At 36.1% G+C, this 24,306-nt stretch overlaps 2 protein-coding genes across 10 annotated transcripts; one reads left to right on the top strand and one right to left on the bottom strand.

Annotated features, from left to right (window-relative positions):
• Nucleotides 1-15,452: 15,452 nt before the first annotated feature.
• Nucleotides 15,453-18,151, top strand: Rbp1 (RNA-binding protein 1). 4 transcript variants are annotated; one of them, XM_090173036.1, is made up of 5 exons: nucleotides 15,453-15,641; nucleotides 15,792-16,017; nucleotides 16,099-16,181; nucleotides 16,266-16,296; nucleotides 16,867-17,726. In XM_090173036.1, the coding sequence occupies exons 2-5, from the start codon at nucleotides 15,809-15,811 to the stop codon at nucleotides 16,901-16,903; spliced, it is 360 nt and encodes a 119-aa protein (XP_090029162.1). In that variant the 5' UTR covers nucleotides 15,453-15,641; nucleotides 15,792-15,808; the 3' UTR covers nucleotides 16,904-17,726. The 4 variants fall into 4 exon arrangements, with proteins under 4 accessions (XP_090029162.1, XP_090029160.1, XP_090029159.1 ...); XM_090173034.1 differs by lacking the exon at nucleotides 16,867-17,726 and adding an exon at nucleotides 17,733-18,151 and having other exon boundaries at nucleotides 15,459-15,645; XM_090173033.1 differs by lacking the exon at nucleotides 16,867-17,726 and adding an exon at nucleotides 17,733-18,151 and having other exon boundaries at nucleotides 15,461-15,641.
• Nucleotides 18,152-19,286: 1,135 nt separating this feature from the next.
• On the bottom strand, nucleotides 19,287-21,905 carry LOC149948133 (serine/arginine-rich splicing factor 7-like). Of its 6 annotated transcripts, none has more exons than XM_090173026.1 (6): nucleotides 21,747-21,905; nucleotides 21,345-21,569; nucleotides 21,164-21,285; nucleotides 21,026-21,089; nucleotides 19,735-19,869; nucleotides 19,287-19,677 (listed from the first exon to the last, which is right to left on the bottom strand). In XM_090173026.1, the coding sequence occupies exons 2-6, from the start codon at nucleotides 21,554-21,556 to the stop codon at nucleotides 19,599-19,601; spliced, it is 612 nt and encodes a 203-aa protein (XP_090029152.1). In that variant the 5' UTR covers nucleotides 21,557-21,569; nucleotides 21,747-21,905; the 3' UTR covers nucleotides 19,287-19,598. The 6 variants fall into 6 exon arrangements, with proteins under 6 accessions (XP_090029152.1, XP_090029154.1, XP_090029153.1 ...); XM_090173028.1 differs by having other exon boundaries at nucleotides 19,735-19,866; XM_090173027.1 differs by having other exon boundaries at nucleotides 21,026-21,086.
• Between the last annotated feature and the right edge of the window lie 2,401 nt (nucleotides 21,906-24,306).

The following is a 24,306-nucleotide window of genomic DNA, read 5'->3' as shown; positions in this document are numbered from 1 at the left end:
CATCATGTAACTCAAGTGATACTAAATTCGTAAAGCAATGTTGGCTTGTTTTTATACCCCAATTTTTACCCCAACTAGTCAGTGACTATTAAAATAAATTAAGATAGGCCGACTGTTAAAAAAATATCCTTATATGCAACCCTGGTCGTGGCTCTCTGTATTTCTACTTCTCGGCAAATCGCTGAACAGGTTTTATTTAAACTTCGATTCCGCGCGTTTTCAAATTTCGCTTCGCTAATTTCCGTTTTGCCTTCAATGACGTACTTTTTGTCACTGAGTTTGAAGTGACGTAATTTACGTCATATCCCGTGAATAAGGTTTCATTAAAGAAAGTACCATTATGGCATACTTATAAGTTTTTATTTGCGTGTGATAATATTAATTCGTTACTGAGTATAAACACAGTGAAACAATAACATTATTAAATGTCTGTTGGGAAGAGTTTTGTTAAAACGTATTTTGGACTGATGCAAGAGATTTTAGGTAAATACAGGGTGTTTCAAAAGGTTATGCAAAAATGTGCAGGAGTTGAGAAGTATGCCTGTTTTTCCCCATTTTCCTACGATGAGTTAAAAGAGTGCCAGAGAGCTTCAAAGTGTGGCCTACTCGCCCCTGGAAGTAGGCTGCAACAAGCGCGAAACCAAGCAGCAGGGAAATGCGAACATTAACGATTGGGTTCGTGGGATAGGTAAAAAAGGACTTTGTAAACAAATCGAGGTAACCAGCGTAAAAAAGTAAACTGAAACAGTATTTAAAGTCCCTGCTGCTTGGTTTTGCGCTCGTTGCAGCCTACTTCCAAGGGCTAGTAGGCCACACTTTGAAGCTCTCTGGCACTCTTTTAACTCGTCGTAGGAAAATGGGGAAAAACAGGCATACTTCTCAACTCACCCCCTACAACTACTTAAAATATTGCATAACTTTTTGAAACACCCTGTATATAATAAACCTTTTACACCATGCTCGGTATTTTCTTCATGATCTAAAAAGTTAAAGTAGAATTTCTCATAACTCAATTAATTTCAAGTTACAATGTTTTTATTCTGTGGTAAACGAATTAAAAATCGAGACAGCAAACTACACTAGTATGGTAATAATTGAAAGAGTATTGTATTTCGTCGTGTTTTCCCTAGATGGAGAATTTTAACATATTTAAATTCGTAAAGGGACTGGGTTTTTAAAGTTTAGTTTTCTGAATGAATTTCAAATTTCGTTACGGTTTTTTTCTTTTATCGAGTTATAGTTCTCCAAAATGTTTTATTTTCCCGAAATTTTACATTAGGAGGAAGAAGGGAATAAAATACATAAAACAAGTATCGTTTCTCAGAATGTCGTTTTTTCCTCCGCGAAACTTCATTCCTCTAGCTATCTATCTCCCTCTGCGTGTGTGTGGCTGCCCAGCGCGCCGTCTTGCGGTCGCGGACAACAGCTTGGACCGTTTTCTTGATGTCGCTACAACATTAGTCTCTCTCGAATTTCGCCAGCTTCGTGTTTCGAGATTCCTGCATTCGGCCTACGTTTGGGAAATTGAACGTCAAAGTCTGCATTTATTTTGGTGTTTTAAGGGGCAGTTGCCCCACAAAAATTGCGCCACTTTTCTCGTTAACTATGGCCGGCAAAATAGCAACCGCGATGACGTATAAATTTGGTCAGATTATTCTCGTAGTTTTTCGAGCCTTTCCTATGAATAATGGAAATTAATTATTTTGAGGTCCATAAAGCAGTTACGCTAAAGGCTGGTGGCAACTTGATTAATTTCGGGATGCGCTACGTAAAACCGACCGCTCTTCAAAATGGACTAAACAAAAGCTTTTTTTGTGGCAACTGGGTTTGCAACTCGTGTTAACCATGATGTTTTTCAAGAATTTAGAAAAATTAGAAAACTACCTAAAACTTGTTAAATGCTTAAACCGCCTCTAGTTAACGCATTTCTAAGATCTTTTGAGTTGGGGTGTGCCTTACGGACCTAGAGGATCTATCCAACTAGATGTGGCCCAAGTCCGCTACTGATTCTAACACCTGATAATATCAACGAGCAGTTGGGACAAATTTCACTCCAAGACCAAGATTAGTTCGTCAAATCATAAGTGTCTAGACGTTCACACCTACACGCGTTATTGGTAAGGCTAGATACACCTAATTTATGGTGCGTACTATAGATATATGAAATAGTATAGATCCACAATTCTACGAGGAACTGATACGGAAGTGACAGCTAGCAGACAACGCGTAATTTCTGGATGCGCTACGTTATAGCGCCATCTTTCTACCAAAAGAAATGGATCGTGACTTCAACTCCACGTTACTCTAGGGCTATCAACATTATTAGGCCTAATCTACCGCATTCGTTTTTCCAAATACCAATTTTGGTCACTGAAAGATGACACTATTACGTAGCGCATCCAGATAATATTTTTTAAATACTAATTTTGTTCACCGATAGATGGCACTATTACGTAGCGCATCTAGAGAATATTTTCTAAACACTAATTTTGGTCACCGATAGCTGGCACTATTACGTAGCGCATCCAGAGAATATTTTCGAAACACTAATTTTGGTCACTGATAGATGGCACTATTACGTAGCGCATCCAGAAAATATTTTCTAAACACTCCAAATATTTAAATCAAAAACTTTTCGTCACATTCTTTTCATTACGAATGATAATATTGAAATAAAATGATAATATAAAAATAAAATGATAATATTAAAATACAATGATAGTATTAAAATTAAAATGATAATATTAAAATTAAAATGATAATATAAAAATAAAATGATAATATTAACATTAAATGATAATATGGAAATAAAATGATAATATAAAATAAAATGATAATATTAAAATTAAAATTATAATATTAAAATAAAATGATAATGTTAAAATAAAATTATAATATAAAAATAAAATGATAATATTAACATTAAATGATAATATGGAAATAAAATGATAATATAAAATAAAATGATAATATTAAAATTAAAATGATAATATTAAAATTAAATGATAATGTTAAAATTAAATGATAATATTAAAATAAAATGATAATATTAAAATAAAATGATAATATTAAAATAAAATGATAATATTAAAATAAAATGATAATATTAAAATAAAATGATAATATTAAAATAAAATGATAATATTAAAATAAAATGATAATATTAAAATTAAAATGATAATATTAAAATAAAGTGATAATATTCAAATAATATGATAATATTAAAATTAAACAACTTTATTAATATAAATGGACACATTTTTTACTTGAAAGGGTATTTCTTAAGGATTACGAGTAATTTAATGTTTTTTAAATTTTGATGGTTTCGAAAAGTAGTTTACGAAGAAACCGGGCCTCTAAAAAATTTCATTTAAAAAAGGGTTTTTTAGAATTGTGCAACGCAGCTTATTGATCTATGGTTAAGCTACTTCACCAAATTCAGCGTCCAGTATCGAGTTAAACTTTTCAACACGTACACAAATTCCCGTAAGAAATCGATTCGAAACGTATACCATGGTCAACTCTTAATAATAGAGCCCTACGATCTGTCTGGATCGCTATTAAATCTAAATATAATTCGCAGTGAGGAAGATATAAAGGTCATCGGTGTCAAGTGTTCAGTCGGATATTTTAGGATAGCATTTAAAAAAATCTAACAAGTTACGGATTAACTTACGATCGGAGTGAGTTGCAGATCTCAAGGGGCCTCAGATTGCTATGATAGCAATCTGAGGCCCCTTGAGATCTGCAACTCACTCCGATCGTAAGTTAATCCGTCACTGGTTAGATTTTTTTAAATAATTATAATTTACTCTGTTTATTTGAAGAAAATATTTTTTTACTGGCTTAAAGGAACATTTATATAGATGGCGTTAGTAGCTCTAACCCTGTAAATTAACTTCTCCCTGAACACCAGTGTAGTGCGTGAGGAACACTTCTACAGGCGTCAGTTGGACAAATATTGCAAGATCATTTTTTTTTTTAAATTCGAACCAATAAAAGAATAAACCCACGATAGCCGTAAACGTGGTAGTTTTTTCCAAAAAGGCCTTAGACCACCCATCTGCGGACTTTTACTTTCATTTTTCTGACCAGATGCCGTTCCTTGTTTAACAAGAATCGTTTCATTTATGACGGGACAATTTCACCCTACGAAAAAGATAGAAAAAATAAAACAATCGAAATTTCTCGGCCCAGTAGTTCCCGCTGAAGTACAATTAATTCGGAAGAGGGGGGGGCGGGTTCGGACCGATCCGTCGGGTTATTTTCTTTCATCAGACTCTCCAAATAGTTTTTCTCTCTCTCTCTCGTCCAGTCCGCAGATTTCGAACTAACTCAAGCGTAGAAGCGCCGCTTTACACTTCACTCCAGATTATTCTCCGGACCAACGCTACCTCGTATTTATTAGGTTGGACGGGGAGTTTCTAACCCGCCTTCACGCCCAGACGCGGGTGACCCATAGTTTTCGCTAGTTGAGTAGAAACAAGTTGAATAAGGCCCCCAATGGTTTCACCCTCTTCACATTCTCCGGCGTGTAAGCGAGATTTGCGTCAAGATCTCGACTACTATTGCGATGGTTACGTAAAGAAAGTATTAATAGATAATAATAACATAAAAAGACACCTGTGTATATTTTAATAAAAGAAAATAGCTGTTTTATTTACGTAGTAAATTTTTTAATAGGTACAACATTTAGTACACTGAACTAGTCACCGTGTACTAAATGTTGTACCTTTTAAAAAATTACTGTGTTAATAAAGTAGCTATTTTATTTTATTATTAATAGATAATTTGAGCAGCTCGTAAAAGTGCGTAAACGCGAACGTCTACGTCTCTCCTCGACGTTTGGTTCAAAAATTAGTTCAGCAAAAGCATGTTCAGTCAATACGAAGTGTGTGTTTTACTTATTTTAAATCATGTTATTTGACATATTTACTTACCATCTTGGTTTTGTAACTTAAAAAAAATTCCTTATTTTGTCATTTGCTTTTTGAAATGCGAAAATCCCCAGTTACCGACGTTGCAAACGTTAGACACTTTCGTGTTTACGCATTTTTCTGAGTCCAATAAACAGGTGAAGCTAGCACCAGAAACGTTTTATGAGCATGTTGCACACTCAAAGCTACGTCTACAATCTCCCCGTTTTTTTTATAATAATAATAATAATCAGCTAGGCTAATACCCAAGGCACCACCTTAGGCCTAAGTCGTCAAGCGACTTTTGAAGCCTTTAATTCAGGTGGCCGGGTTACAATGCGTAGGAGGGTGGTGGCAAGCCCTGCATGCCACGCGATCGAGCCAACAGCTCCCTACACTAACTATTACCGTTAACCTCAACAAGTTTTTACGTTTTCGGGTACTGGCTTAACCTGTCTATTATTAGACAGGTAGAAGGAACGTGGAGGGTAAACAGATTTCGCGCAATCCTACCTGCAATTCTAAGCACATGCTTTGCCTACCTATGGTTTGGCGCATTCGCAGTACGAGTCGTGAGAAAGATTACTGAACAAATCGCGACTTCAACGGCGACTCTTGAACCTTTTTAATACGTTCCATCGATCCTATTCTTTGGGGTCTAACGAAAAAGAATTAGCTTGTAGAAAGCTGGCAAAGAAAGCCCTAACGTAAAAAATACAGCGTAGTATAGGCGCGAGTAACGGTAAAAAGCGCTTTACAGTTAATTGAATGTTCGAATGTTATACTCACAGACGATTCAAGAGGAAGAGTGTAGCGTGGCGGAAGCCGAGACTAGCCTCCACCAGCGCTTTGGACGCGACATCCGTTTGATTGAGGGAGGTTTTATGGACCGGAAAGATGTCGGTTAGAATAGCCAATTGCCGCCAGAGCAGCCAAGTGGACCTCGACGGGCTCTGAGGGCGGGGGTAGGAGGGGGGTATAAATGAAAGTGTTGAAGCGACTAATGCACTGATTGGTTGTTTTCAATGGTGAGAGTAAAACGAGCGCTGCTAAATACACACACGGTTTTTCCCCCGTGAATTATCTCCGCACTGTACAAGAGACTGATTGGATTAGGAAAACCTATTTGTATGGGCCCTTCAAATAAGTTTTTGAGTACTTATTTTTAATTATTTTTGTCTCTAGCTATTTAACTTGCTCTACATAACTATAAAGCGTGTAGATTATAGGATTGGTGAAATTGGAACTTTTCATTAAAATATGAACCCTTTTAAAAAAATATGAAGAGAAAAATCTCTAGATGACTTAGGCCTAAGGTGGTACCTTCGGTATTAGTATAGCTACAGAACGAAAATAAAAACCACATTTGCATAGTAAAAATTAAATAACATTTATTAAAATGCTAGTCACGACTAGTTTCGTTCGGTAGCATCATCAGGTGTGTGAATTCCCACACCTGATGATGCTACCGAACGGTAGCGAAACTAGTCGTTTTAATAAATGTTATTTAATTTTTACTATGCAAATGTGGTTTTTATTTTCGTTCTGTATTTTAATGCATAGGGTTAGCTATACCTTCTCAACATTAGTATAGCTGTTTATTATTTTTATTACTACTCTAGCACCTCTGACTTTCACACTGATTCAACCCTAATAAAAATTATCGTTCTACCAGGGTTGTAGAGAGATGGTTCGGTCACTTAGCAATTCTACCATAGGAGAGTTTGGCTAAGGAAAAAGTGGCAAATAGATGTGTAGCCCCTTCAGATACTTATGGGCGTTCCCCCAATGCATAGACGTACTGAGGTGCAGCCTAATTTATAGGAAACAGCGGGAAATTTTACAAGCTAACTGGGATCGCTTTAATTTCTGTTTCGTTTTTACACGTGTGAATTTAAGGAAATTTATTTTTTTAATATTTATAATTAGCGAACTTTAAATTTCAGTTTCTCAGATATTTATTTGAACTGAAATACAAATTTTGTACTTGAATTAATAAAGGAATAACACTGACCGTAGTTTTGCCTTTTGGCTCTTAATTAGCTTCGGTTTGCTTAGATTGTTCGCAATTTCAAAAATTAAATTGTTAATCAATTTATAACAAAGCGACAATTAACTAATTTAGAGATCATAAAGAACAACCCTAGTTCTACATAACTTATTATCTTAGGCGAAAAACCAATTTCATATTTTATTTATTTCAAATTTGTATTTTATTTCTGTCAAATATGTTTTTAAAAGGAATTTAAAACCTTTTTGTTCTCGTCTAACTGAATTTAATATTCTAAAAAGTAGGCTTTTACAACTTTTTCGGAAAAAGTAAAGTTTTTGAGATGTTCAAATATTAGTAATCCTTCTTTTAGTAGTCGTAACACGAGTTGGCGCTCCTTTATTTGCCAAATGATCTTGTTTCCTTCCAGAATAATTTCGACTAATTTCTTGTCGTCCCTTTTTGCGAATTTATGTCGACTTTGGGACCAAAATTCCTTTCATTTAATTAAAGACGAATGAATATATTAATATTTAAGAATATCACGTTAAAGCCAAGATAAACGCGTATTTCGGGGAAATTCAATTTAAGGGAGTTCCAGTTTTGCAACCCTTAAAAAATATACCCCTATATGAATTTTATTTATTTTATTTTTTCATTCCGGAAGTTTTTAGTAGCTCTGAACTTATTTATTATAATCCTGCTAGGCCCGTGTGTAAAAATGACTTTGAAGTTTTGAAACCCGGGCTTATTTTAGAATGGGCATATCACTTTTCCTACCTTCGCGACGTGGTGACATCTGTTAGTAGCAGCTGTGAAAGAAACCTATTGATTGTTCGTCCAAAAAAAAAATGGTTTTTTCGAAAGTTTTAGACCAATTTTTTTCCTTTTTTTTATTATTTTTTTGTTTCCCCATATACGAAAATAAATCTAAAATGTTCCGAAATTAATCATTTTAGACGAAAATGTATTTAAAGTTAGGTTTTGGTTTCGGAATTGAAGTCACGTTTTATTAAGCTTGCCGCTTAATTTGCAAAAGGAATACGAAATTAACATACAATTCGCGTTACGTTTCGGAGCGCCCACTAATATTTGGGTAGAAAACTCATTTCTATTACAAAGAGTCATTGAAGGGGGGAGTTTATAAGTTTTTCCGAGCCGATCTCTTTCGGATACGATGCTTGCGTTATAGTTTTCCCGCCAATAAAGCTTACTTAACCGCCCAGTTAACCGCCAAACCGTGGACAAAGAATCTAAGAGAAATTGTTCTTTCATAGAAAATCTTGTTGTTTCAAGTTAGCCGCTTCAATAGCTCTTTATATAAAAAACGAGAGGTCACGTGATTACGTTAGATTCATCGTGCAGTTAAAGTTAGAGAGCGCGCGCATATTTTTGTTTTTGTCTCGTCTGCTAACACGCGCTACGACTTCATTTATACGCCACTAGCGCCAATTGACCCATTTCAAAATGACGTTTTTGCGCGTGACAGTACCTTTACATTCTGAGATATAGCAGGCTTATTTACCCTAACATGGCGGTGTATTTTCACGCGCCAAATGAATTTTAAGATCCACCAATCATCCATTGTTTCTGTTAAACCCGGTGGAAGAAAATTTATGTTATAACTCGATTTTCAGTATTAATGCGTTTGTTTTTTAGATTAGTCCATGAACAAACCCGAATTTTGTTGAATCATGGTTGAACTGAAAAATCTTAGCAGTGATTCAACAGATAATAGGCTTCGTGCGTAGTTAAAATTTTTGTTATAAGTATCGCCGCCTACCGACCGAGTTTTAAATTAAATATATGAAAGCTGTCTGCTCGTTCAAAATTATCTATGCATAACAGCAAAAAGTTCAACCGGAAAACACATTGGTGTCTGCTATTTCTTCACATATTTAGTTTACGGATATTAAGGCAGATGGCGCTATATTTCCTATGCTCGAAGCCTATAGAAAGAGACGCGAAAGCTTGAAAATTTACCGACTACGAATTTTAGCGCCTATGTCGCGCTCAGTGGCGTAGCCGGGTGGGGGGCACAGAGGTCACGTGCCCCCCGAAACGTATGGTCATACGTACAAATATTTTTCATTTTTTTTCTTTTTTTCCAATGGTGCACCCGAACCAAAACGCTGGCTACGCCACTGGAGGGGATTGAAGATATATTTTGAAATTATTTGTTCATCAGTAAAGTTTTAAATTAACCAAAAGAATTTTTTTAAACTACTTCCACTTTTTAAAATGTCTTAAACGACAGTTTTTCAAAATAATTTCATCGCTAGCCACCAGGGCACCCAAAGCAGTCTCTTACTTGAAGACGTCGTAGCTACATCATCAACCATATCATCATAGCAGAGCTCTCTATAATAACCTCTTCAGACGAGTCTTATAAAACGGGGTTGAGATAACAATCGCTATTTTTAAAATCAGAGATGCTAACTTAGTTTAAAGTAAACCTAACTGAGATATCAAAACAATTTAAACCAAACCGATCATATTGGTCGGAAAAGCTAACATCTGGCAACTCGGCTTCTCCTTTCCCGCCTAATGCAGTAACGAGCTGGGCGCCCTCTGGCTAAATTTGAGGGAATGTATTTTCTCCGGAATATAATCCCTCGCGTCCGCTGGCTCGTTATTTTCAAAATGGGAGATGATCTGTAGAAAGAGAGAGAGAGTAATAAGCCGAGAGAAAAACAGTCGCGTAGCCAGTTGTCCGTCCTGAGATGGGGAGAAAAGACCGGATTTAAGCCTTTGCGCGTCTTTTTTGATTGTCACTAATCCCGTCGACAATCTCCTAACTTTATCGTCTCACCAGAAAGAGGTAGGGATTCTTTTCACGAACGCAGCGCCATCTATTCGCGGTACGCTGAAACAAAACTTTCCAGTTGGAATCTCCCTAATTGGCGGTACTTTAACTCGATTATATGGGAGGGTTCGTTTTACGGAGGGCTCATCTCTTACATTTCGACTAGCGAGGGTATTAAATTTACAACCGATTTGGGTCTTCCCTTCATCGAGGTTTCGTTTTCCGCCCACTAGTTACGCGAGGAACCATCCTCAAATAAATTGCGTGGTTATTTTTACCCATTATAATTGTTCCAAGAAACAAAATTTAATCTTTTCTCTTTTTCGCTGCATTTACCTCGTTATTGGCCCCACAAAATTTAAATTCGGGTTAGAAGTTTTTTTTTAATTTTCCCTCTAATGAGAAAAATTTACAGAAACGCATTTAAAATTTAGTTCTGTATTAAAAGTTTTCACAAAAAAGCTTTTGAAGAAGGAATTACCAACGATTTAGAAGAACAATTAAATTTATTGAAATTTCAAACGTTTAATGGATTTAAATTTACCGCTATAACATACTTGATGAAAATTTCGGGGAGCATGTGCCATCTATGAACAACTTCTGTAGACAGGATTTTTCAGTTGAGGGGGCCTGGAACATGGACTAATTAATGTATTAGTCCATGCCTGGAGGCTGTATATTGTGACTTGCTTTGAAAGTGTCGATGGAAGCACTTTTTACACGCAATCCTATAGAATTTGTGTGTATTAGTTTCACGTATGGTGTCCGCCACCGCAGCCGGTGTCCGCCCGATTTCTCACGGTACGTTAGTGGTACAAAGACACATGATACGTCAATCGATTGCAAATATCATGTCCTTGCCGAAATTCCTAACATTTGTGAGATTGGGGATCAGAAATGGAGCATTTGCCCATTTTAGTAATTGTTGGCGATTTAATTTCTAGCGATTTTCGACTTCAAATGCACATAACTTCTTTTAATTAAGACCGATTATGTTGTAAATTATATTTTTAGTTAGTTCTGATTATTTGTTAACTACATTTTGGGTTGCGTTAACAAATTTTAATTTTAAGTGAGATTTCTAGCCAATTCGCGGGACAAAATTGATCCGCGTACGCGCTATTGTGATATTTCAATTTCGTACCAGTTGATTCAGGCGCCATCTAACTTCAGAATAATTCTTTCGCGTTTCGCTACCTTTTTTCCAAAACTAGGTAACTCGAAAAAATCGGTTTGTCTAAAAAATAATTTCAATTAAGGTGTTCGCGTTTCGCTACATTATTTCCAAAACCAGGTAACTCGAAAAATTATTTTTCGATAAAATTAGTCTTTAGTTTGTTAAAGGGCAAAGAAAGTGGCCATGTAGGGGGGGGGGGCTTGATTTGGAACTATGTTTTCTTCTAGTCGTAAGTTGGTTTCATACCGCGCTGAAACCATATTATTCTCTTTAGTGAAATAAAATAAATAATTAATAACCTTGTGGTTATTACCATTACCATATGTAATATAATTACTCATAAGTATGGGGTAAAGCAAAATGTTGGCTTTCCTTCTTGTTTTATACCCCAATTTTTACCCCCCTGGTCAGTGACTACTTAAAAAAATGTCCTTATGCCCAACTCCGGTGTGGACTTTGTGGAAATAGAGCCTGCAAAAGTAATGAAAGGGTGGGGACATCGGTTTCATCCATTGAATTGGGAATAATACTGCTAGAATTACAATTACGATTTCGGTTGCCATGGTTACGCGGGACCTGTTCTTATAAGACTGTACGAAATTCATCTTTTTAATTAGGTGGTAGCGCCATCTATATTTTGTAAAGTTTTATGGCTAAAAATAAATAATTATTAGCTAACTCATCGTAACTTGAGTTAAAAAGGATCGTGTGGACAGAATAAAATTATTTAAAACAACTTCAAAGGTTTCGCGAAAAAATTCAATTGCCATATAGTTGCCACCACTAGAGACCGATGCCGCCACGGTAGAACGATAAAGTTGATAAAGTCTCCTTATTGAACGAAATTGGTCCTGCGCCAGACAGATTTAGTTGTACCTCTATTTATTCCCAACTCAATGGTTTCATCACTATCTAAAGTCCCGCTCTAGGATACGGATTTATTTTCAACTCGCGCCATCTATATGAGGCTTCGGCCACTATATTCTTATTTTTCCTTAATCACTTTCAGCTCCAACTAGGGATTGCAATCCAGCAGGGTTTTCAATCCAGCTGGATTTTTGCTGGACCGACATCAATCCAGCTGGATTCAACGCGGATCCAGCAATTTATATATTTTTCGAAAAACCAAACAATATTATCGAAAATGCCCAACAAGTTGGAAAGCCAAAATATACCTTTCCTCGGAAGTTTTCCATGGAGATTGGAGAACTAACAGGAGTTTTTTTGAAAGGCGATGCTAGCCTCACATGGCTGTCGTACTGTACTAAATAGCGTGACCAATTTAAACTTATCCATGGTATGTCTATGATATTATTTATTTTCAATTAGTAGACGTGGCAGTCATTGGTATCTATCTAGACCAACTAGTTAAGGAGATTCTTATTGACATCTTGTAAGAATAAGGCAGACGATTACATATAAACCAGAGTGTATTGTAAATACTGGCAACTAGCTACAATTTATTAATTATTAAACCACATACATTAATACAAGAGGCTTTTTTTTTTTACTTTTCGGGAAGTACCATCTTAAGAAACAAATGGTATTGGTGTTCTTGTCTCACGCAAGGCCGTAGCGCACCTAGCAAAGCGGGAACGTTCACGTTTGTACCATTCGCGTCACGCGAATCGCGATTCACGTGCCAATTATTTAAAAGTTAATTACTTTCGGATCCGCATCGCTGGATCCAGCACGTGGTGCTGGATCCAACAGACCGAAAAATGTGCTGGATCCAGCTGGATAGCTGGATGAGGGATCCAGCAATTGCAATCCCTAGCTCCAACTCTGAACATAATTATAATTTAGTTGGCTATGAGGAAGTGCAGCAGACGCCGTGACGTCATTGGGATAACTAGCTGCGGACTCAAGCAGAAATCGTTGGCGTCCTTAAAAGGTCCAAAATAAATAGGGAAAAATTGAGCGCGCACGGGCTTTGTATAATTTAGTTGGCTATGGTTCGTAAAAGAAAAGCACTATATGGGTCTAGATGGCGCTGCGGAGCCACGCTTTTCGGAGGTAGCGTCTGCTATTGTCAAATTTGAGAAATATGCCCAAATCTGAGCGTCATAATTGCTCTATTAGCATGAAGAAAACGCAAAATTATAGTAAAATACAAATATCAACCATTCATTGCTCCTATTTCATCCATCATAACCCTTTGAGATGGCGCCTATAATCTAGCGTCTGCTACAGACAAAACGTTTTTTCTTAAATAGACTTATCAAAATATAATCAAACGATGCAAATATTATATTAAAATGCAAGTATCATAATTTATAAATTAAAATTTACGAATAACGATGAGGAAATCTAGCGTCTGCTTTAGCCGCTACCTATCTAGGTTTCAATGGCACACCAAAGGGGGCGTAGCGATAGTTTTCGGTCGCGAATTGAAGCGCCTATTATGCATCAGAAAAACCGTAACAGTAACTGTTACGGTTTTTGCTTCTTCCGGTTGTGACGTCATGATCGGTATCGGAAGCGTATCAAATTAATCTGTTTTTTTTTGATAGTATGGTTGATGAACGCGCACGTAAAAGATTTCTGCTTTCCGCCATTTTGATTGGTTCATTTTAAACGGATTTTGAGCGTTTTTTGCGTTCAACCACGATTTGCGTCACGATAAGCAATCAGTCCGAACAGTAACGCTATCAGAAGTATCGGATTATTTTATAATTTTAGTTGTTGAACTAAATGAGAAGTTGGCCTGACGTTTTCAAGACGACTCTAACTATAAGAATTTAGTATCAAAGGACAAGCTAGTTTTAAATATAAGGAATGATATGTTGAGGAAGAGTTCATTTTTGGGGGAAGAGTGCCATTTATCTATAGCCATTTTGTGCCACAAATTTTCATTGTTAGTTTTTTTTATAAACTAGTCATAGGATATTAACTTAAAGGGAATATAACCTCAGATATTTGGTGTGGAACACCAACGTTTGCAGCTCTGGCCGCTCTTGCCTTTGGCTTAAAAAATTGAAGGGGTCTTCCATAAAGATTGCTTTGCAGGGTATATTCCCTTTAATAGTATAAAAATAAATTCGTGATGTATGGTTAGAAGTGAATAATGAATTACTGTTATTATTAGTCAAACTAAAGTGTTAAATTTAAGTGTGATAAAATGGTGATATAATAGCTATTTAAGTGTTAATTTTAACTTGGAAAGCAATAAAATTTTTAATAAGCCTACGGTGCTAAGGGCTGACGGCACCAAGTTTCAAAACGTTCACACACGGCTTGTGCGCATACATACATACATTTAACGAAATACTTTTCAGAATTGCGTAGTTGAGGACGTAGCCACTAGGAGGTGCCGGATAAAAAATGGACACGACTTAATAGCGAGTGTGTGCTCTTAGCACAATATAGGTCTAGACATTTAATAAGGGTGACCTTATGATTTTACTTCTATAGTGATAAATAAAATATGTTTGCCATGTTATATCGATTATCTGATATATTTAATGATTTTTACACATATATATTAAATTAATAAAACGTTTTCTTAGTTAATATAATATCCATAACACAAAAAAATTGATATTTGGTAGAATAATTTGATAAAAATTTATATTTGGTTCAAATTTTCAAACCTCGCGCTTTGTTCGAATTATTTGGTCATTTGAAAAATTCGATTTGACTGTTGGTATTAAAAATCCAAATACCCAAAAAAGATCTATTCGCCCAGCCAAAATGCAAATGTTTCATTCATTATATTGATCCAAAAACTTCATTTCCTTTAATCTAGGAAACGCGATTTTAAAGGGTAAATCAAATTTTTCACTGTAGAAACTGAGCCAATCATAGTTCACGAAATTTAAAAATTTTCCCGCCATAAAAAAGGTGTGACAGCGCCATCTATTGCTAGCCGTACTCCTTAATTGTTTTGTGTTAATAGAAGCTACCCTTTTTGCTTACTTCTCTGAACGGAACTTCAAAATAGCTAATCACGAGCGATAAAAAATTGTTAGGAGAATTTTTCAGGATTATCGAGTTACTCGAAGTTAGACAACAAATAACGATTTTTTTAGCTATTATTTAATTCTAGAATATAAAATCGGATTGAAAAGTGTTTTGCTAGTGTTTGTACACGATATTCAACAGTTTTCTAAAGTTAAAAGCATGTTTTTTAAATCGATATTCAATACACAGACGGCAGACTCTCTACTACCTTTAAAAAAAATAATCGATTACTTCTGGCAACGCCCCGCCCAACGCTGTATATCAATGCTGCCAGCCTATATGACAATTATCGTTAGGTACGATAATTTGACCTTCTATAGTAGATCGGATGGTACTGCAAATTGAATGATTACTCATTAGAAATGAGAATAACTTTGTTGTAAATTATCCAACTGAAGAACAAGCGTTAACTTTTTCCTTCTAAATTCTAACACCTTTTGCAGCTTAATTTGAGCGACTTAAGTTATTTGACGTCCTCATTGAATTCATTTATTGCCAAGAAATCGTGTTCATGGAAGTTTGTCTATGGAAAATATATCTTACGATAAATCTGGCAAATATACGATCATTTTTGGTTTTTGATACCGTTAACTTATCGGCGGTTTTTTTCGTCCATGACGTGAGCGTCATTCCTTTTAGCTCTTTGTTCTGGAAGCTTCTTTAAAGTATAACGCTTAAAAGTTACTTTGTGAAGTTGTTTTAATGTAAGAAAGGGGTAGGAATACTTAAACGTATCTTAAATTAAAAGTGCAGTAGTAATTCGACAACTGTGAAGCCAGATTTATTTCAGTAGGTCGTAAACTATTTTGGTCTATAAATTATTATTTTCGAGGCGAGGTTCAGCTTAAGGCTTACCCTTAAGACTTGGCGTAGTCGTTGGTGAAATCTCATTAGTACACCATGATTTAACATCGACTAACAACGTTGAATATATTTTAGGATATAGCGGAAAGGTCATGGCCAGATACAGAGAATGGAACCTGGATTGTAAAGTTTACATTGGGAACCTTGGCAGTGGTGCAGCGAAACATGAAATTGAAGCAGTATTTGGAAAATTTGGTCCTCTAAGAAATACTTGGGTAGCGAGAAATCCTCCAGGGTTTGCATTTGTAGAGTTTGAAGATCCTAGAGATGCAGAAGATGCATGTAGAGCAATGGATGGAACGTAAGTGTAGTTATAAATACGATTAATGCATATTTAACTTAAGGATTAGACTTAACTCTTTCATTTAAATTTTTTTTCCAGTCGTTTGTGCGGCACTAGAGTTAGAGTGGAGATGTCACATGGTCGTTCTAGAAGAGGTGGAGGAAGTGGCGGTGGAAGTGGTGGTAAAAATGTTTTCAATGGAGGAAATTGTTTAAAACCAAATTTATTTCATCCTAAGTTTTTCTTTTTTATTTCAATCTTTTCAGGTGGAAGACGAGCTCCCCCACCTCCACCAAGGTATGTATTTTATTTTACGACACATTAATTTCCAATCACAAAGGCCTAAATTTAGGTTCAGGAATTAGAAACCCATGACTGAAACATGCGTTTTAACTTGAAATATCAAAATTTACTGTTGCGCTTTTTCGGTTTACTATCTTTTATTAGTATTTTTAGGCATATGCGATAATGGTGGTAGTTAGGTTTTTGTAAAGTGTCCTTTCAAGCCTGAACTAACAAAATTGGATACTTTGTTACACATTATTAACTTTTAAAATTATAAGTTTTATGAAGCGTAACTCTTAGATAATGGGATATTTGCATGATAAATTTTATAATCTTTATAGCAGTATTGTTTTTCAAATGCGAGCTAAATACGTTTAAAAATAGTTTTTTAAGGTTGAGAGTTGCGCTTACTCTTTTTGGATTTAATTCCCCTAATTTTAAACTTAAAATGGTTTTTAATGGGCTTCAAAGGACTCTGGTGGAAGCCACGCGTTAAGACATTTTAGGTCTTACAGTAAAAGTTAACGTATATTTTACATACCTTGACTGCAATAATAACAAAGACTGATAAACGCATTTCAGGGTATCACATCTTTCACCTATCCCATCTCCAGGGTGAAGGCTCCTAAAGCCTTGTTAATATCTTCTGTCCCAACGATCAAACTTGTAAATCAGATTTAAGTCAGGGCTGCCACCAAAAGCATTACGCAACCCTCTGGAAAAGGCCTGCGTTAAATACACTCAGCTGTAGTAGTCGCTGTGTCGACTCTCCGCACACAATATCACCATCTTCCTCAAATACAAAACAAACCGTCATCCTACTACTTCTACTACAACTACTGCAGCTGCAAACGCAAAATAAAATAAACGCCTTCCAACCAATCATGGTGTAGCGTTGGCTGCAACTGACCAATTGCAACATATCACCCAACGCTATCTTCTCAACTCTCCAACCATCTCACTTCCAAAAATAAAGCAACATTAGCTTCTAATCACCACCATCTCACCATATTCGCCACTTTTTTAAAAAAAAATTCATAAACTTTAAAACAAAATCTGCCCGCCAGCGCTGCAATTGGTCTGTTTAATTTCAATGCTTCAAGCATCAGGCATTAAAAATTTTCTCTTTACCAAATTCATCGTGTAAATTACAGGTTACGTTTGCTTTCTTTCTTTTATTTTCTAAGAACTTAATTGTCCCACCAATCAGAGTTAAGAATGCTGTGTTCTAAAAATGGCCAGTTATCAAATACTGCGTGTTTCTTGTCTTTAGTAGCTAAGTTGTCGTGTCTAATCTCGTTTTGATCGTGTTGTGGCAATTTAATTTAAATTTAATAATGATGTAATACCAGAAGCAACATGATCAAAATCAGTACAAAACTGTGTGGCTTTTTGGTAGACCCATTTGTTTACTCTTGATGTTTCGACGGCGTTTCTTTCTTTTTTAGGCGTCGTTATTCGCGCAGTCGTAGCCGAAGTCGCTCTAGAAGCCCACGTCGCAGTCTGAGCAGATCACTTTCGAGAGATCGTCGTTAACGCAGAGTTCCAAAATCTTTAAACTTGTTTCCTCACCACAAAAACCAATGTATAATTATCCATATATCCCTCTCATACTTTGGAATTACCTCTATCGGAAGAGCGGGAAAAACAAATGTACACTTCATACTTCAATTTAACAATCGCTTGTGCGTGTCCTTGCCAAATATAATTGACTTATGTGAACAAAGAATTAGCTTGACATGTACTTTTAATCCCCCTTTTTAAATGATTTCATTTATTTCGACTTTGGGTTTGTGGTGTCTACTAAAATTTGTATCCGTGACAATTTCCTGTACTCATATCATTAAACATATTCAACTTATTTGTATGAGTTTTATTTCCGAAAAAATTTTGATTTAATTTTAAGTTTGTTGGGTTGGGGACCAGAAATCATTATTTAATTTAAGTTTCTGGTGAAGTAAAGAAAAAATTTTGCTTTTCTAGAAAATTGAAACCTATTAAAAGCTTTTTTTTTATACCAGAAATTTTACTAATTCTTCAGAGCTTAAAGTGAAGTTTGTGAAAGGTTTTTTTTTGGATTTGGAGGCCAACAGTTTGTTACGGTTAAGGTTAAAATTAGGGATAAACCGATATTAACAAAGTAATATATCTTAACATTATTTTATACGATGAAATCATTGTAAAAGACAGTTGAATACACTGTCATACCATTTTATTCAAATTTTTCATGAAAACGTTTGCGAAAGCAAATCTAAATATTTCCAAGAATGTATTTATTTATACTCAGGGAGAATGAATATGTTGAGATTATTTTTAGCGTTTCTCTAATAGGGAGTTTACAGTATGATGTGCCACTACGTCACCCGTGCTTTTTCCTATTGATAAAAAATTCCCCCCCACAATGGCAGCGGAGTGATATTTCCCTATTCCACCCGTTGTGGCCCCCGGGATGCTCCTCCGCTTTAATAAAATCAAATAATACTGCAATCTCATTGGTTCTTAAAAATTACGTTTTTCGAAGCTGCTGCGAGGACGCAAAAAATAAGACCGCCTCCTTTTTCCCTCCCCCCCCATTAGCGTGACGGGGTAGGGGCTCAACGTGTCCGTCGATGGTCTCGACATATTCATTCTCCCTGAGTATAAATAAATACATTCTTGATATTTCTTTTCATTTTAAGTGATATATATTTTCTATGACAAATCCAATATAAGGTTTTTCATTTGGTTACACTCTTAACCCCGTCTAAAATAAGGTGTGATATAGCTTCTGAAGTTTGGCTTACATGGCGCAGCCAATCAAATCAAATATTATCATTAGTTAATCAAGAATTTTCTTATCTTGAAATGTTTTTCTGAAAATATTTTTTTTTAATATCGGCTTTGCTTAAACCGATATTGGCCTATACTGATAATAGAAAAATAGGCCGATATATCGATGCATTCCTAGTTAAAATTTCTTTTATTTGCGTACCACAAGACAAGTAATTAAAAAATTCAAAATATGTAAAATGATGAAACACTTTATTCACTTATGAATTTTGGGTTCACAATGGGTTAATTCGTGTATTTGGGTAAACTTCCAGATTACACACATCAGTAGTATGGTCCCCAGGTATGACTTAAAACTTAGTATTTAAAACCTCTTTTAGTTAATGAGACTTACCCGAGAAAATAAGAATATAAATATACAAATGATAATTCAAGTAGTTAAGAGCAATAATGATCACAAATGAATCTAATTGTACTTTTCTCTATCTAGATTATTGAAATTTTGTCAAAATACACGTGAAAGTAAATGATGAATAAGTGACTCATTAATTTACGTCCCCATTGCGATCCGCCGGAGAGTTACGAGGGGAACGAGATGGCGATCGCCTATCTTTTGGCGAGTGGCTGCGAGGGAGATAATATTAGTTTATGGAAAAAAAAGGGCTTTATTCTTCTCCCTACCTAGCTCGTGACCCAGATTGACTTCGACTGTGGCTGCCTCCTCTAGGTGACCTACTACGACTTCTGCTCCTACTGCGGCTCCTGCTAGCCGAACGGGCGTGACTACGGGAACGACTTCTAGAACGCCTGGATCTACTTAAGATTCCCCATTTTGAAAATAAGAATTGGCACAAAAAGTTGGGATAAGAAAGGTGGTACTTCAGGAAAGGCAATTGCTATGGTAACTTAAGTTGCAGTTAGTACTCAAATTTTGTTTATCATGCATGGTCAGATCTTCAGCCTCTTCGGATCAAAATCATTGAAATTATTTTTTTTTAAGCTATAGAATGCTGTTAAATTTGGGTTTTGACTCGTTACTCAATTGTCTGCCTGAGAGTGAAGACAGGTTTTTATTTTAGCTGTAGAAAACTGTACATAGCTAAACAGTTTTCTAACAGACTTACCTTTAGAAGTTGCAAATAAACATTTGTGCTCCTTCGTTAAAGGCACTAATAAAGGAGGGTAATTATACATTGGGAGTCAAACTAAGTTTTTTGAAAGCACAAATGGTTATTTGTTTGAAAAAGATCTGTTGAAATAAGAACAACTTTAGGCGGAAACGCAGGGTAGAGGTGGTACTATGACAAAAAGCCCGGCCCACTGAGTAGAGCTAGTCGCCGAGAGTCGAACGCTCGTGTCGAGTGAGACGTACTAGGCTGTGACATTGCCGAACCCCCACTGTAGATTAAACCCTGATGCCAGCTGAGCTGAGCTGAGTAGACTCGCTAGAGGGTGGGTTCATTACTTCTCGACTCGCAGCAGAGCGTGGCCGAGGAATTTGTACTCAGGCTGACTAGCTGAGTCGGGACTACTCTCTTTATTCGACATTTTAATTTTTGAGATATTAACAGATGAGCTGAGGGCCGACGAACACACCCAACATGATCAAAGTGAACTCAGCAATTAGCCTACAAGATATTGTCAGGATTCAACCATTTATTTTTAGTAATTTAATTTCCTTAGAATACCTAAGCTGTCATTAAATCTAACGTTAAATTTTAACTTTTTCAGTCCCAATGACTAGCTATGGTTTAGGACTGTTAACTCTATCAAAACGAATTAGAAATTGAATTAAATCGCAAATTATCTCTTTCCAGAATCCGCAATTGAAAAGGATTTGTTAAAAGAATATTTGTCAAATTTCTCTTCAAAGTGGTAATAAATAGATAAATAAATAAATAGCCTAACAATACTACTTAGAAAAAATTTAAACCCGAAACAGAAAAAAAGATTGTTCATATGTTCATATTACCTGCTAGATCCTCCACTTCTGTAGCGACGGCTCACTCTCTTACAATCACGAGCGTAATGTCCTGCTTTAAATAATAAACACAATTAACACATCTATGAAGTTAGGCTATACACCTAATATTTTATAAATACTCCTCGCCTCTTTCTCCACAATCATAACAACGATCCTCCGGGTGGAATGGCCTAGGTGGTGGCCCTCTAAAATTATGCCTTGACTTCCCTGTTGAGAGTTCAACTCTTACCCTTCGACCGCAAAGTATTCTGGAATAGAAAATGTTGGTTAAATACCTATAAAAAACTATTTTTGAGGAATTACTAACTTTCCATCAAGTGCTCTGGAAGCATCTCTTGCATCTCTGGTGTCTTCAAACTCTACAAAAGCAAACCCAGGAGGGTTTCGAGCAACCCATACACTCCTCAATGGTCCGTAATAAGAAAATGCTTCTTCAATTTCATGCTTTGTACCACTGTTACCCAAATCACCAACATAGACTTTGCAGTCTAACGGGCAGCTGTCTCGGTAACGAGACATTTTAATTGTGTTTCTGAAATTTTATGACGTTATTACAATCAATTGACTTTTGTTATAATTTGTATAATTAAAATGAAAGTCTTGGTGCCGCCTGCTGGAAATTTAGGCAAGGCCCACCAAGTACAGATTTCAAATATATAGTTAAAAGCTTTCACATAACTATACTTGGTTAACATCCATTACTACTTACTATATATAAATTGTTTGAAATGAGTCCGTTGCTTCAGTTGTTACTTAATAATTACGATTACATAAAATTCACAAATAAAAACAAATTAATTTCAGTCAAAGTGGCGCAATGCGTACAAAGGAAACCGAAAAGAATTATGGGATAGAAGTGAGGCGTGTGTTATTGGCCAAATAGCATAGACCATAAAAACGACATATTAATCCCGGACCCTAAATTCTTTTTGGACTAGAAGACCGGCAACATTTAAAATTTGAAAAGGTTAGTTATAAATGACACAACCTTAAATTTTTAATCGTCATTTTAAGGTAACACTTGGTCTATCATATTATTATTATTTTTTTTTTAGAGATTGTGACAATTAAGTCCACTCTTCCATCTGATTAATCAGGAGTTAGATATGTGTAAGGACCACGCCAACGGAAGTATACTTGGGGATAGAGACGGGACACCCGTGGCGGAAGTATGACAACAACCCGTTGAGGGATTGGTGTTCGTCCTCACAAAGCCCTCCACATTATCTGCCTCCCGGACGCTTGGGATTACAGAACTACGCCACTAGTCCCGGCCACAGCGTTACCAGATTTTTCTGACCAAATTATTGTACAAAGGGTAAACAGTTATAGTACAACAATGGAAATTATGGTACCAATATAAAATAGTATTAATTACTTTTAATTTAAAGTGTTTGTTGCATAACATGCAGATAACTGTTCTCGTGACGTTTCTTTATGTGGAGTTGATGTAGTCAATTTCGACCAGAGAAATCGGAATAACTAACTAGGACGATTTTTGAAATATTGCCGCGCGACGATTAGAAATTCCGATTTCTATGGTATTGACTATCGAATGATCTGGCAACACTTGAACGTAGGCTTAATACATAGAAATCTCATAGGTAACTAGAATGCTGCCGCCTACGGCCGAGCTTGACGCCAGTTCGCCTTGAACCTTCAGCCAATGAGAGGCCGTAGAGTGGTTCCGCCAAGGAGGATAATAATCCTCCTTGGATCCGCTACTATAGCGGGAGATAGGTGACGTCATTCTCTCTGGTGACATAAAATTCTTGGCAGAACCACTTTTTGAGCTCTGATTGGCTGAGATCTGGCTATCGTCTGCCACAGCGTTTGGCCCATTTTCCAGTTACACAGCAGCATTCTAGTTACCTATGAGATTTCTATGGCTTAATATTTCGTCGCCTGTTAGCAAAAACTACGTAAATTTAACGATACCATTAATTAGTATACAGTTACGTGGTTTTTGCTTTCAGTCGACGATTTTGTGTACAGTTAATAATAATTAATAATTTCTTATTATTTTAGTAGTAGAAATAATGTAAATATAAAAATAGTACCATTATAATACAATACGTTGGAAATATGGTACATTTTGAAAATTGAAAAGGCAAAAATCGTAGAATTATCGAAATCATAAAGTGACTTCAAAGTCCGGGACATTTTGAAATATCCCAACTGTTTGCTTTTCCCCCACACTGCCGCCTATGTGGTGCAACACAGGAAGACATCCGCCACATATTATTAGAATGCCCCGCGACTTCAACTGAAGATAGCTCTGAGTGGAGGGTAGCGCACACAGACACTAACATAAAACATATATTAGGACTAGACCTGGAACCCAACCAGACCTGGCACCCGCAGATGGTAGCCTCTATCCTCGGCCGGTGGCAAGTAAAGAAGCGGAATGCACACACTTAAATCTTGAGGGATACAGCCCACAATTAACACGTGTACATCATATGCTTTGTAATGTATCTAAACGAAAATCCAAAATTGTAAAAAATGTTCAAAAATGTTAGAAAACTTTATATAAATTTTAAAATAATTTCTGAGCTCACTTATGTAGAGCTGCCCTGTTTCAAAAGGGTGTCTTAATGACAGCTCCAATAAAAACCTTTAAACCTTTATTTATTTATTTATACAAAGGACTCCATAAGCCACATAGTGGGCTTCTCTTGGAGCATCGAAGGAATGAGTAATAAATCGAACATTTAAAAAAATAAAAAAGATATTAAATTTTTTTGAAAATTGAGTAATATCATGAATATATCTAGCTATGAATATACAATAGCAATAGCCTCTCTAACCTCCCGCTAAAATTTGGGTTGGGCTTATCTAGTCACGTGATCAATCACATCTACTCCGACCGAGTGAGGAGCATGCCGTCATTTCCTTCAGTCTCCTGATTGGTTGAAAACGCGTCACTGGTCTCGAAAGTTGCCACCCAAATCAAATCGACATGATAGAAGGGCTATATCGTAGGGTTGGATATTCATAGCTAGATATATTCATGGTAATATGATTAAGGATAAATTGAGAAAATAAAACTTATGACTAGTGAAAAGAAAATTAAATTAATGGCGACATTTGCTACGAAGATAATCTGATACATGGCGGAGAAATTTGTCCTGTGGGAGATAATTCCAGTCGTTAATGACCCCGGAAGAAAAATGGTTTTGGCGCTGGGCAGATGAAACCCTTGGTTTGGCTAATTTTAGGGAGTGACTACGAGTAGAGTAGACCCCGACGCCGCCGTAATACGCGCC

The sequence above is a fragment of the Leiobunum rupestre genome, chromosome 4 (genome assembly GCF_980474605.1).
Source record: "Leiobunum rupestre chromosome 4, qqLeiRupe1.1.hap1, whole genome shotgun sequence".
NCBI classification, from domain to species: domain Eukaryota; kingdom Metazoa; phylum Arthropoda; class Arachnida; order Opiliones; family Sclerosomatidae; genus Leiobunum; species Leiobunum rupestre.
This window is presented reverse-complemented; position numbering and strand designations above follow the sequence as displayed.